The following is a 13,829-nucleotide window of genomic DNA, read 5'->3' on the forward strand; positions in this document are numbered from 1 at the left end:
TAACATTAAGCTATGTTAAGTGAGCTTGTGCGTTCGAGAGAAAGTTGTCTTTGTTGGTACTCAACCAAATAATCAGAGAGAAAACTTTCAAATCGGTATATCGTTTATGAGTATTATGGTAATACTAAGTGGTTATTTATTTATTTAACGACTTTTGTATATTAACCAATTAAGACACAACATATATCATATTTATGATAACAAGAAGCTTGCGTCTGTCGCGCAGTTGTACACCAACTGGTTTGTCTGGTCAAACCTGGTACGTACAGATGTCCCGACCGACGCGGGCGCAGCCACCTGGCACATTATTACATTTTTTCATACTCAACCACACATCTACACCTAATAAGCACAAGGACTGCACATGTAGGTCAAGTAAACTTATGCTGCAAGTATTATCTGAAGCAAATATTTGTCACTAACAGCGGATAATGAGAAATTGCAGGCTGGCAGCGTGACGTCACAGCCACATTGTAACATGTTTTTCTTCCCAGTCATCGTATAAATTATTTGCAACAAAGTTCTTCATTCTTCAAGGTGTCATTGGTTATAAACAAAGGCAAGAGAGTAAAAGGTTGAATTTTCGGTTTTTAATATATTCGAAAATTCTCTCGGTTCATACGTAACACAGGCCACGTACAAGGAACAGAACAATGCCCAAGAAACATTGGTACAGGACCGTGAAAACAAGGTCCGAGTCTGGCGCGCAACAAAACACAAACGACAAACATACTGACGCTACGTTCATTAGCATTTATTTAGGTAATAATATATTAACGCGAGCCAGGTGGCCGCTGATGTAATGTGATCACGTCGAAATACAACTCTATTATGTTACGTTTAGCAAAAACGAGATTTGGGAATAAACACAGGTGGGTGATGGTTGGAAGGATATTTTGGGCCAGTATCAGGGTTATCATTTTCAAAATTAATCATCTTACAAACGACGAATAGGGATGATGACGGAGTATGCAAATTAAAGATCTATTTAGTCCGTTAGTTCGGTAATGAAACAATACTATTAATATTTTTTATTTTGACAACCAAGATAACCATACTTAGATAAAACGAATCAAAATTTAGGAGTGGAGGCCAATACGTCAGTTTTAAGAAATGACGTCACGCGATTATTTCAAATCAATATAATCTTCGAAAGTATTTGTTTCTGTAAGAAAATAAAAAATACGTGCCTGATGTTTTAAAATAATCTACAAGACGGACATTAAAATAAAAGTTAGTCATCTGCTATTCAAAGTAACTCCATATATTTGAACAATTTGTTAGAAGGCTGGTTATTAATACGATTGTTGTATGTAAACAATATGATTCTGTTCTGTAAGTCTGTTGTAACATGCGTAAATAATTGAAACAGAGCCAAACATTTTGCTCAACACTCCGGATTTCGCACAGCATTGGAAATTATTGGACATTGATTTATGGCTCTGGAATTAAACGAGTCAAACAAAGCAATATTTTCCAAAACCAACTTTAGTGAACTACTAATTTAAAGCATCTCCAATCGCTGATAATAAATAGCAGTCTTTGCGAATTGTAAATAATAAAAATTGGCAGTAAAGAACTGGGATCGATAGAGAAAAAAACATCTGCAAAGGGAACCGACTTTCCATTTTTGTGACCCATATTTCAATAATAATTGAAAATGCTTTCTCACAACAAACAAAACATAGTTCCTAAACAAAACAACATGTACAAAGTAATTTTATCGATTTGTACGCGACAATTGTTCGTTTCCAAGGTGTTCGAAGGGCTATGACTCGGTTATGGGAAGTTATTGTCCAAAGTTTTCATAGCTCATTGTAATCAATGTACTGCAGGTGTACGAATAAGTGTAGGTTCATTAAATACCGTCAGGTGGTACAAACACATGTTCCACTGAACAAATATTTATTTTATTTTTTCGAAATACTGTCATTCTTGCTGAGGACAAAATGGAGTCTCCAATGTGTTGTATCCAATTTGTCTCCAATTGTACGACCTTCTTACTATTACGCGATCAACTAAAGAAAAAAGTTCCATACAATATGCTTGAGTAGATCAAGATCAACCTTTTCCATGGGCCACCTGAATTTTTTGCGCCCTCGCTTGATTTCGGAGTAAAAAATAACACACATGAGCTAGCACCTAATGTAGCAATAGAGACGCGATAGAATATGACCTCATCTTTATGTAACATGTTGTTTAACAATAAAAAAAAAGAATTCGTGTAAAATTTCAAATGTATGTAGACATTCATACATACCTTTAGTAAGTGCCTAATAGCGTTCTGTCATATCGGCAAATAGGTATATATCTACCTATTTACAAGTAACTTATATATAACAAGTTAGCACTTTTATTTTCATACCAACATCCTCAAGTATTGAGTATTGTGTTTATGAAACAGTTAGTTTGTTTCTAGGCTGAAACCGTTCCTATTATTGAAATGTTCAAGAACATTCTCAATGCTGGTGGCGAACAATAAATCTTTTGTTAGTTTTCATATTGGAAGTACACTAACACAGGTATTTTTAAACCACAGTACAAGCTATTTGTAAGTCAGTCGACACCATTACCAATACGTTTCCTAGTCATAAACGAAACGTAAGCCTGAAAACGTATACTAAAGAATAAAGTCAGTTAAAAACAAACAATTATTTTGTTAATTCAACACACTTAACTAAAGATAACGAATCGTAACAGACGAAATTCGCCTAATTACCTGCATGAACGACTTTTTTGATAAAAAAAAAATATCTATTTTCAATAACAAAGAACGTCGTTGTCGTTTTCCTGCTTTGTCACCGCAGACTTTGTCTAGTTTTCCGTCATTTCCTTAATTTATACAAACAAGTGTTAAACACAATGGTTACGAATAAAAAAATACTTTAGGACTGTGAACAAAGATAATCGGACTTTCTTTAATGACCTATGGTATGCTATAAATTAGTCCAAAGGCGATGTGTGCCTCTGTCTGGCCGCATAGCCTTTTTAGTCAGTGAGACTAAGCCGTCGACGCCATATAGGGAACAAATCAAAATAGTATACTTATGGCTTATAGACAGGATGCGGTATACGGGTCGTGCTTCGTTTAATTTGATGTTTTCAAACCGACATTTTGATATACATAGCATAGATAGATAATAATTTCTAAGGGCTATAAACAAGTTTGTAAAGATTTAGCCTCATGTCACTGCGTTTAAACCAATTTAAACTGAACCGGTAAAATATCTAGTTTCAAACGAGATCTTACATAAATCTAGCAAAACTTATTTATGATGTGAGCGTAAATACATGTAGCCTTATATGTACGTGTAGGCTTAATTTTAATGCAATCGTAGCCAACAATGAAAACACCGCCTTAAGCGTAATATTATTGCGTATTCCAATCATTATAATCAATTCGGATATTGTATTTATAAGCTGAACATGTGCTAATACAGTACGTACCTGTACGGCTATTGATTAAGCATCTAAATAAATGCTCGCGACAGCAATAAATTGCCACGTTACATAATAAATAGTGTTGCTTTGACAATTTAACGAGCGGCCAGTCGATTATATTATCTGTGTAGTCAGAATCGACTAAGATTGGTAGCCATTTTGGTAGAATATTAACGGTAGGCAAAGGCATGCATTATAATTCCAGCGGCGACAAGATTTAACGACCTTATTCAGCATTCAAGGCGAACAGTCGGACTCAGGTTTAGCTAATTGTCTGTGGCATGTGATGTCTCGAATTGAGTCGATTAATCATTAATGATCGTTGTGGTACATATTATCTAAATTAGGTACTGTTACGATGACGTATGACATACCAATGATCGCGGTCACCGTCTATGGAATTTTTTATATGAAATATTTAGTAGTCGATCAGTTCCATTAATAGAATTATACTTACCTATTGTAGTGAATGGGATTTTATAAAAAAGAAATATGTAAAAGTATATTTTTATTTCTTTGTTTTTAAATGAATAAACAACGGGATCCTTTGACTGTTTTTTAAGAACTTATAGAAACAGGTCAATTCTCTAAGTAAATCAGAGGAAAATAGACAAGAAACATAAAGTTTACAAGTCGTTCACAAAGTTCTTAGTAAAACCATCACAACATTGGCCTGTAATCCATTACCAAGCAACGGGCAGCCGCAACACTCACTCGAACCTACTTCCTTCACGTCGCATTCTTCCGATATCAATTATTCCATTGTGTACCTTACCAATGTAATAAAAATATTAGCACAGCACTTATGAAGTTATGACACACATAAACCTACAGTGGTAAATGCAGAGCTATGAAATCTTGCAAATAGATAAATAGGAACAAGAATTTGTAATTTAAAACTAACATGTTTAACTATAATGGCTTCCTTCATTTTATTACAAACTATCATGAAAACAAACCAGTGAATGAGAAATGAAATTTCGTTTCATATTCCTCAACTAACCGAGTCGAGCAAGCTAGAACTAGTCTCAGTACTTGCCACTCTACTAGCCACGCCCATCCCGTGCTCGCGTATCGATACATCGATATAATTTACCCACAAGTACCAACTCGATTATCGATATAAATCGATATAGTAATCGGAACACTGGACGGCTGTTCGTCATTTGGCCGGTGACCCATGCCATATGTTTTATTGATTCGCAGTTTGCATTTTATTTTTATAACTAGCAACACTGGCCCGCATGCATGGAAATAAATTCTAGATTTGGAACGTTCTGACGTCAACAACACAAATGTATATGGGTTTTGATGCAAAACTTATACTTACCTAACTATAATATAAAATATAAATCTGAGATTTTCCTTAATGCGAAAAAAATATGCAATCTAATTCTTTGACTCATAAATTCATATCTTCTTTTCAGGAATCAGTTTTCCTTATTTAATATATTTTTTAAGAAAACCCTGTTTTCTGACATGTAAGAAGTAATTAATGTGTTTTGTTTTGTTACAGATATTTAAATAACGAGTGATTGGATAGCTGAACAAGGCAATAGGTAAGTTTACTCATTTACCTTTATGCATACATACATAGATATAGAATCATAAGCTAAACGTTTAGGCACTGTAGCTTTTTAGTGATTGATACCTTATATTAGTGAATTTAATAATACCTTAAAAGATCACATCAAAAACGTAATAGGATACACACAGTTATAAAACTAGTACGTTCCAATAAATAGGACTTAGTAGCTTATTTAGGCAAGTATCCCTAAAAATACCATAAAAGGATAATAAATAATCACTTAGCATTTGGGTATTTCCTAACTAAATTAAATGCAATCTTGGTAAAAGGAAAACAACAATAATTCGTAGTAATGGCACAAAATAATTCAAAATGTTGGTTCCATTACTTATGTATTAATAACTTTTCCGTAAATACCATAATTATTTACCAATGAATAAATGTAATGCGCAGTACACAGTAAGTACGTTAAGCAGTAAGTTACGAGTGCAAATTCAAATATTAAAACATTATACCTAGGTGTAGATAAACAAACAATAACACCTAAGAGTGAGCACTAAGTAGGTACCTTAGTATGTAAATTTAATATAATATAATTACAATAATATACCATTTGCATAACATGTTGGTAATGTAACCTGATATAGTATCATACCATACCTAGTCATCGAAATTCTTGGAAGTTGGTAATTTTATATCGCGGAAAATAAACAATAATTTGATGAAGTGTAGAATTTTAACAGCCTTTTAGAAAGCTTTAAATAAAGAATAGCCTTAAAAAGTTCAGATAATAATCCACGTATCCTCTCTCTACATAAATTTCTACGAAAATACAGTCCAAAAAGAAAACAAAACTAATTTAGTAACTAGTTTAATAAATTATTAACTCAACTGAAAAGACGAGAAAAGTGCAAACCGACTCATCAAATATTTCAAATGACCGTATGTTCGAAATATGAAATGGTTCGAATTATGAACTTGCCTCAAAATATCGACACCTACTGACTGACCTCAGCAAGTTCTGAGATCTTTCTGTCCCTTTCTCTCTGCAACTTCAAATTGTCAAGAGTTTGACGCCGATAAGTTCGAAATTCGAATTAACGAGTCATTTGGTTACGTAGGATAGATTTTTTCGTTTGAATTACCAAGTTTACTAAAGTAGACTACAACCGAAAAAAATCAACGAGCTCTAGGCGTTAAAATGTATTTATTTATTTCGAAATATCACGAGATTTTCTAACGACCTCGTGGTACCTTCGATGTATAAGACAGATTTGAATTATCGAAAGTTTGAAATAAGGAGAGTCGAATGTACCTAGATTTTAGAAACCATTGTCATGACTTGTTAGTAAATGCACATACATATAATATTGCGTATGACACTGTAATAGGATATCATCTGCCCTGTGGCCTGTACATTGCATACCACATGTGTAATCCTATGTAGGGGAAAATTATCTGATACATGATACTGTATGAATTATTTATTTCTGCACATTGTTGTTATAAAGTTATTTATTTTCCATTTATTTGCTATGATATTTATACCTATTACTCAAAGGTAAACCCCACTGTAATAATAGTTAACCTCATCACAAATTACGTTATTACAAAATAACAGACAAGCAACCTAATTCCACCAATCACCTGTTCTTCCAAAGTCAATTTTTCGTGTAAAAAGTGTTAAACGAAGCTAATTAAATATTTAAGTAATTAGCTATTAGTCTAAAAATTAGGAAACCAAAATACGACCATACCTGTCTGTCCTTAGCAATTGTTTTCTATACAAAATCGTTTCTAAGGAATAGTTTAAGTATTTATTAAATGTCTCTGATTACGGCAGATAATGATAATGATGATATTATTCATTATTACGTTTACTTCCGTAACTCAACATAATGACTTTGACACCTGCATTAAAGTTGCGCAACATAAAATTGATTAAATATGTTAAATCCTTAATAATTCGTGACTCATCGAATAATATTTCGTCATATTTATCTGCGGATAACCTGTAATCTTTACGCACATAATTTGTGATGAAACATCCAAGATCCCAATGCCGTTGTTACTAAATCGTAAACACACAATTTAGTACTTGATTCAACATTATTCTAGAATTTGCAAGCATTTCAGTGTTTATCTGCACTTCATCTGTTTATTTGAGACGCTAAACCTAACCAAAAGATTCAATGAACATGAGTAAAGTGGGTATCTCCACTATCTTGTTGTATTGGAAAACTTTTCGGTCTTTCCAAATGTCACTCCTAAACTTCTAAGTATTAGGAACTTGAATTCACTAACAGATTGGTTTTACCTGGCGTGATGAAACTTGATTTAAGAATAAAAGGAATATCTACCTATATTATACGTTGTAAAAAATCCAAGCATCTGATTTCTAAAGGGGGAAATCCAATTCACCTGACTATGACGACAGTCAAGTATAAAAGTTGTCAGTTTGCACCAGATTTCTTGATAAATAAACGTCATGTGAATCTATTCAGGTCAGGATTATTAAATATGTCAGTCCATCAGACACGGGCTATGCATTTTTGCACGCCCCATCGCGTCACTACGGCCAGGGCGGCCCCCGACGACGATTGTATGCAAACTAAATCATTCATCTAACTGCGTACGATTAATATGCAGCACTGTGCCCAAGTCGCTTTCGGTATCGTTATTCGACATTGTTCGAAAAGTTAGGGCCATACAAATACTCATTAATGATTTACTGTATTTACATGGGGATGGGCTTATTACGTATCCGTGTCGAAGTCTGCAAATTATCAGATTCTTGGAGGTCGCGTGACCTACAAGATTATGCATTGTTAAGGAAAATACGATTGACGTTGTATTGCTTTATATGACGTACATTCTGCTCTTACATATACAGGTACTAAAAATAATAAAAAGGTATGACGTAAAAATACAGTACATATGTATAAAGTATAAAAATGATGAGCAGACGTCACAGTTTATGTCTTATTCTATTTCTATAACAAAACATGAAATCATAGTTAAGTTTCCGTCTAAATTTAAACAAAATAACACCACTTAGAGACTCATGATGACCGCCTATGCCCTTAACACAGGGTGATGGTGAGGTCCCCATACACACTGCAATTATTATTATTACAGAACATAAAACTCCAATAGCGGTTTATGCTAAATATATTACACGGTGCTCTGGTAAATTGCATCATCAGATTACTTTCTTGCCGACCGTAACATGTGACAGCCCGCAGTTTCTGCCCAGCTGCTATTTGACATAATTATTGCAATATTTTCCATGTTACACAATTTTTTGTAATTTTCAAACACCATTATGCATTTAAAATTATTTATAAACTACTTTTAGTATTTCTAGGTATTACTTTCAACCTATTCTTCTCTTTTATTTATCATTTCTATTGAGTGGTCTCTTTTGTTGAATGGAAAGTTCAGCTGAAATGATACCTAGATTTTCTCTAGTTGGCATTGTCACCAGTTTCATGCTTTCACGCTTTTAATATTTCTAGTATTAGGTATGCCATTTTTACTTGAAATTAGGTCTTAAAAGTAAATATAATTAAGTCTTTACTTATTTGCATCTTACGCCTAGGACAAAGTCTCGTGTACCTACACTCTGATAGTCAATATCTGACTTTTATTAACAACAGTATCTACTATTACTTTGTTTCACTAGTACCGCAATTATTTTGGACTAAATAGATTAGAAAATTTAGAAACAACAGACCTGACTGAATCCATTGTTCTAAAGTGGCAGACAGCGCATTGTCCCGCAATCAATGACTAGGCCTAATAAGTAATAAGCCGTTTATCTTCGTTTCGGAAATAACACCGATTATACAATCTTATAAACATGAAAACAATTTAGCTTTCAATAAGAAAGACACCTCAATTAATTCTATTGGAAGAACAAACTAAGAAAATAGGAATAATGTCTATAGCAGCTGACGTTGTAACGAACAAAATAACAATTTCAGTATAGTGTTACAGATAACACTATACTGAAATTGTTATTTTGTTGTCTACTTACAAAAAAAATCCTAGATAAAAGCCAAAATAAATTGAAGTAAAAAAATAGTTTAGTATTACAGTTACTCCTAATTGCTTCTCCTATTGTGTCTGGCTTACAAGTAGATATAGCTTCATATACGTATGTATGTATACCCCTACAAGTACTTACTTATACTCTTTGTTTTCTCGTTCAAAATAATCTTATCGGTTATCTCGTACAGATGTGTCGCGTCAATTTGATAGTGCTTGCTTTGTACCAGTTCACCTCTCTCGATAAAGGTAAAAATCAATGACCTGCCCTATCAGTGAATCTACGTAATTTATAGATATATTTACTAAAAATATCAACTTCAGTGATATGATTGGAATTCAGTATTGTATTCTGTCTGAAATCTAACGTCAATTGGGGACACGATAGGTACAATCGCCGTGACCTCGGCTTGTAAACAAACATCAAATTAATGTTTTAGCGACTCGTGAATCACCGTCATCGCGATCGCTGCGAAATTCCAAATTGTACTGACGGAATAAAATGTAATATAGATTGAAGTTAGTCGGTTGGCGATCGGGCGCCGCGTCACACGTCTGCACAAACACTCGCCCGCCGTGTACCTCGTGATCACGTATTTATCTCACGACAAATATTATTTCCTTCGAGTGCGCCAACCAGAGAGTTAATATAATCCCGAACGCTATTGTGTACCGTGACATATTGTGTTGTGGTTTGTGTGAAAGTGTTGCAACTTTCTATAATAAACTAGTGCGAAACTTGTCCAGTTATATGAATTAAGTATCTATTGATATTTATAAGCGAGTCTCAATCCACTTGGAGCATTAAATATATAATGTAAGTAGACGTTTATACCGATGCAGATGAAAGTGCAGGATACCACATAGCTCGAAAACCTTTTTTAGTTAAAACGTAGTTATCAGAAATGGTGATTAAATATTAACCCAAACGGCAAATAAAAATAATGTTCAGAAACACAACAAATGTTTAAAAATAAAATATAACTTGTAAATAAATAAGACACAGTGTTAAAAAAAGAATAGCTATTTGATATAAAAACTGGATTTTCATCAAAATTAAATGTAAATATAAATAAGCGACAAACTACTTGCTTATTTTAAACTTAAACAAACGCTAGCCTTGAGGAGCAGGTTAGGTTACTAGGTACAATAAAAGCTTCCATTTTCAAGGTAACTAATAACCACAAATAACTGGTGAAATGTACTATAAGTATATCCTTCACCTACTCTACCAGAATACCTATTGCACGTCCATGTATAAGCCATTATCATAATTTGTTGCCTAATGACAATTCATTACTGTATTCAACAATAGGGTCCTGTTTCATACAAAGTAGTATCACAAGTAATCCAGTTTATAGCACATGTTGCGAGTCACAGGCCGACAGATGGACAAAGCGGAGATAAGATTTCACCCGAACAAAGCTCCAACATCTGTGTACCGTCTGTGTATTAATTGGTACTCAACTATCAAGATACGTGGAGCTATATCTGGCAGGGTGTCAACAGATGAACTGTTTACTACGTGTGACGTCTTACATCCTACGGATTCAATACATTTTTAATAATTACACACACGTGTTATCTACTAACTCAAAAATAACGGCCGAAAGGACTATTCGCGAATGTTGTTTTTCATTGTTCAGTCTGAAACAACGCTATGTTACTGTATTGTTAGCGCGCAAAAAACTGATTTACAAAAAGAAATTGTTCAAACCATTGTTTCTCACTACTGTTATTTGTAAACGTGACCCACCTCGTGTTTGTAGAAAATTTCATAATTGATGTAATACTTTAGTTATCCTAGAAAGTAGCTAATATGACGTGTTTGTTGTTTCCAGAGTTCACTACGAGATGGGGGAGAGGTCCCGGGAGTTGATTCTGCTCCTGGCAGTGTGTGCGCTAGCACTCAGCGAGTCCGTCAGCAAGGTCGCAGACGGCAAGAAAAAAGAAGACGCCGACAATTTCCTGTTCCAGTACGACGACCTCGACTCGGCTGATGACCAGGAAGTGCTCTACAATGAGAACAGACCGTGCCCAAGGGACTGCATCTGCACTGTATCTCAAGGATACAGAACAGCCAAGTGCGATCGTCTTGAAATCGGTACACAGAAGTTCGGTGATGACATCACTGACCTTGTCATCGAAAATGCAGACCCGCGGTTCCCCATTCAGTTGACAGACTTCATCTTCAAGAAACTCGGTCTCCACCAGATTACAACAGTAAAGATCGTCAACAGCTCGATCGATTTTGTTGGACCTAATGCATTCCACGGCCTTCCAAACCTGTATGCAGTTAATCTGTCTAACGATAAACTGAAGGTTTTACACCCAGAAACATTTGCACACAACAAAAAGTTAGTACTGCTGACACTCGCAAACAATCCTCTGAAATTCCCGGCTGCGGATTCTCAAGATTACTTCTTAAATACGTCATCAATTCAAGAGCTTGACATTTCATATTGTAACATGAAATACATCGCGGCCAACACGTTCATGAACATGCCCGGTGTGATGTACCTGAACCTCGCAGGCAACAACCTGTCGAACATGGACCCCAACACTTTCAAGAAACTCCTAGATTTGGAGGAGCTCGACCTTAGCGACAATGACATCAAATCGCTGCCAGACGACATTTTCTCAGAAAACAACGAACTCGCTACCCTTCACATCTCAAGGAACCCTGTAGATACCGTGTACGGGCTACAGATCTCAGACTTGCTCACTTTGAACGCCGGACAGACCAACATTAGATTTGTAGGACCCTCCATGTTCAATGGTATGACTTACATCGCCAATCTCAACCTTAGCGGCAACAACATTGAGAAGATCCACAACCAAGCATTCCACAAACTCGTAGAACTGAACTACCTCGACCTTTCCTACAACAACCTGGACTTTGTCTCCAACATTCTCATCAAGGAAAATATTGAATTAGACATTTTCAAAATTTCAAACAACCCCAAGTTGAAACACTTGCCCGCTGAAGGATTCGAGTGCTCCGTTGATCAATTTAACATCTACTTGTTCGATGCTTCACATTGTGGCCTGCAAGAGATTTACGATAACTCCTTAAGGACATTCTCAGCTTTGTCTGTGGTAAATCTATCTAATAACGAAATTAAATCTATTGGAACTAAAGTTTTCACAATGTGCCCCAAACTCGTTGAAATCAACCTTTCTTACAATCAACTGACAACATTGGACCCGAAGGTATTCGAGAAAAATAACGAACTAGGCAAACTTTACCTCCAAGGAAACCCGCTGAAAGTACTTAACGCCGAAGTGTTTGTTCATACGCCAATGATTACGTACCTGGACATGAGCCACGCTGAGCTGACCTCATTATGGAAAGCAGACAAGAACCGCTCACCCACACTTCTGAGCAATTTAACATTCCTTAACGTTTCACACAACCGTATTACTGAGATTAAACAGACCGAACTTGATCACTTGAACAAACTGAACGCTCTCGACATTAGTAACAACCCACTTGCTTGCAGCCATGACTTTGAGAACCTTATGACTTGGTTGAGCAACCGTAAAGTGTCTCCCAACGCGAGCGGCAGCGCCAGCATCGCTAACTTGGCAAAGGATGCTAAAGACGAGGACGTCGGTACTTACAGCTGGGAGTTCCTCACTCGCAAGACTTGTGGCTCCACTGCCGCTGTGCACCCGGTTGAACCTCTGCCCGCTGTTTCTGATGAAGAGATCTGGGAGAGGATCGATACCGATAAGGAGGGCAATTTCGATCTGAAAAACACATTAGACGACAGTAAGACTCCAAAGGACATGTTCTTGGATGACATGATTGATGATGAGGCTAAGGATGATGAAGAAGACGATGACTCTGTGGATGACGAGGATGAAGATGAGGACGAGGACGACGCGGCTGAGGACTACGATGGCGAGGATGAGGACGTTGAACTCAAAGTGAAACTACTTGACAAGACCTCTCCCAAGCCTGCTGCCTCAAGCCCAGTGCCAACGTCCAGTACTGCCGCCCCGGTCACCGATGACGTTCAAATCAATATCCAATTACTTGAAAATGAAACTAGTGAAGAAGACACTTCAAATACTCTGTACATGCAAGCCTCCATTAAAGAGGAAGAGGAGCACAGCCACTACGCGTACTTGTGGCCTATTTCAATCGCCATCCTGGGCGCGCTGCTGTTGCTCATCGTCATCGCCAAGGTTGTGATGATGGTATGCACTAAGAGGGCCAAGCCAGTTAGATATAACAGTGCCCTCATCGCAGCTATCAACCAGGCTGGGCGCACGAAGAAAGACTGCGGGCTGGTGTACCAGCAGCTGACGGAGGACCTGGTGGGCCCGACCACGCCCAAGCTGAGCCGCTACACGCCGCTGCACAGCGTCACGGTGAACGCGTCCAACATGTCGTACGAAAGCAGTCCATTCCACCACAGCAACATCGTGCCAGAGCACGTGTGAGGCACATTGAACAAAACGTACATGTCAGAGTTAAAACTCTTTAAGTACTAACAACTGCGTTAACTCTTACATAAGCAGTAAGTGATAGTTGCAAGCGCTAGTCACAGCCGAATACATATCTAACAAACATTTCTTAGTACAGTGCCTTTACGATCACTCTCGAACAATCGCGACAATGTTTTCAATCTAGCGCTTTCTGAATATTAAAGTAACAAATGAAGTCAAATTACAAATTAATTAATTTAAGATTATACATATTATATATTACTTATACAAATTAGTTGATAGGTTTATTTTATGTACTTAAAATTATTAAAAATTAAACACTAATTGTTGTTTTTGTCAAACCTTGACGTGT

At 36.3% G+C, this 13,829-nt stretch overlaps 2 protein-coding genes across 6 annotated transcripts in view; one reads left to right on the top strand and one right to left on the bottom strand.

Moving 5' to 3' along the window:
- LOC118273033 (insulin-like growth factor-binding protein complex acid labile subunit) overlaps positions 1-13,801 on the top strand; it is a 33,055-nt gene extending 19,254 nt beyond the window's left edge. For 4 of the 5 annotated variants that reach the window (XM_035589783.2, XM_050699105.1, XM_035589792.2 and 1 more), the window contains exons 2-3: positions 4,958-5,000; positions 10,861-13,801. In XM_035589783.2, the coding sequence (XP_035445676.2) occupies positions 10,874-13,471 (2,598 nt within the window). In that variant the 5' untranslated portion in view covers positions 4,958-5,000; positions 10,861-10,873 and the 3' untranslated portion in view covers positions 13,472-13,801. Of the gene's footprint in view, positions 1-4,957; positions 5,001-9,533; positions 9,837-10,860 lie in introns of those variants that run through there. The other variant, XM_035589802.2, reaches the window with a different exon arrangement.
- LOC118273242 (lipase member H-like) overlaps positions 1-13,829 on the bottom strand; it is a 199,180-nt gene that overhangs the window by 107,177 nt on the left and 78,174 nt on the right. The window lies entirely within an intron of this gene.

Source organism: Spodoptera frugiperda, chromosome 15 (assembly GCF_023101765.2).
Source record: "Spodoptera frugiperda isolate SF20-4 chromosome 15, AGI-APGP_CSIRO_Sfru_2.0, whole genome shotgun sequence".
NCBI lineage: Eukaryota > Metazoa > Arthropoda > Insecta > Lepidoptera > Noctuidae > Spodoptera > Spodoptera frugiperda.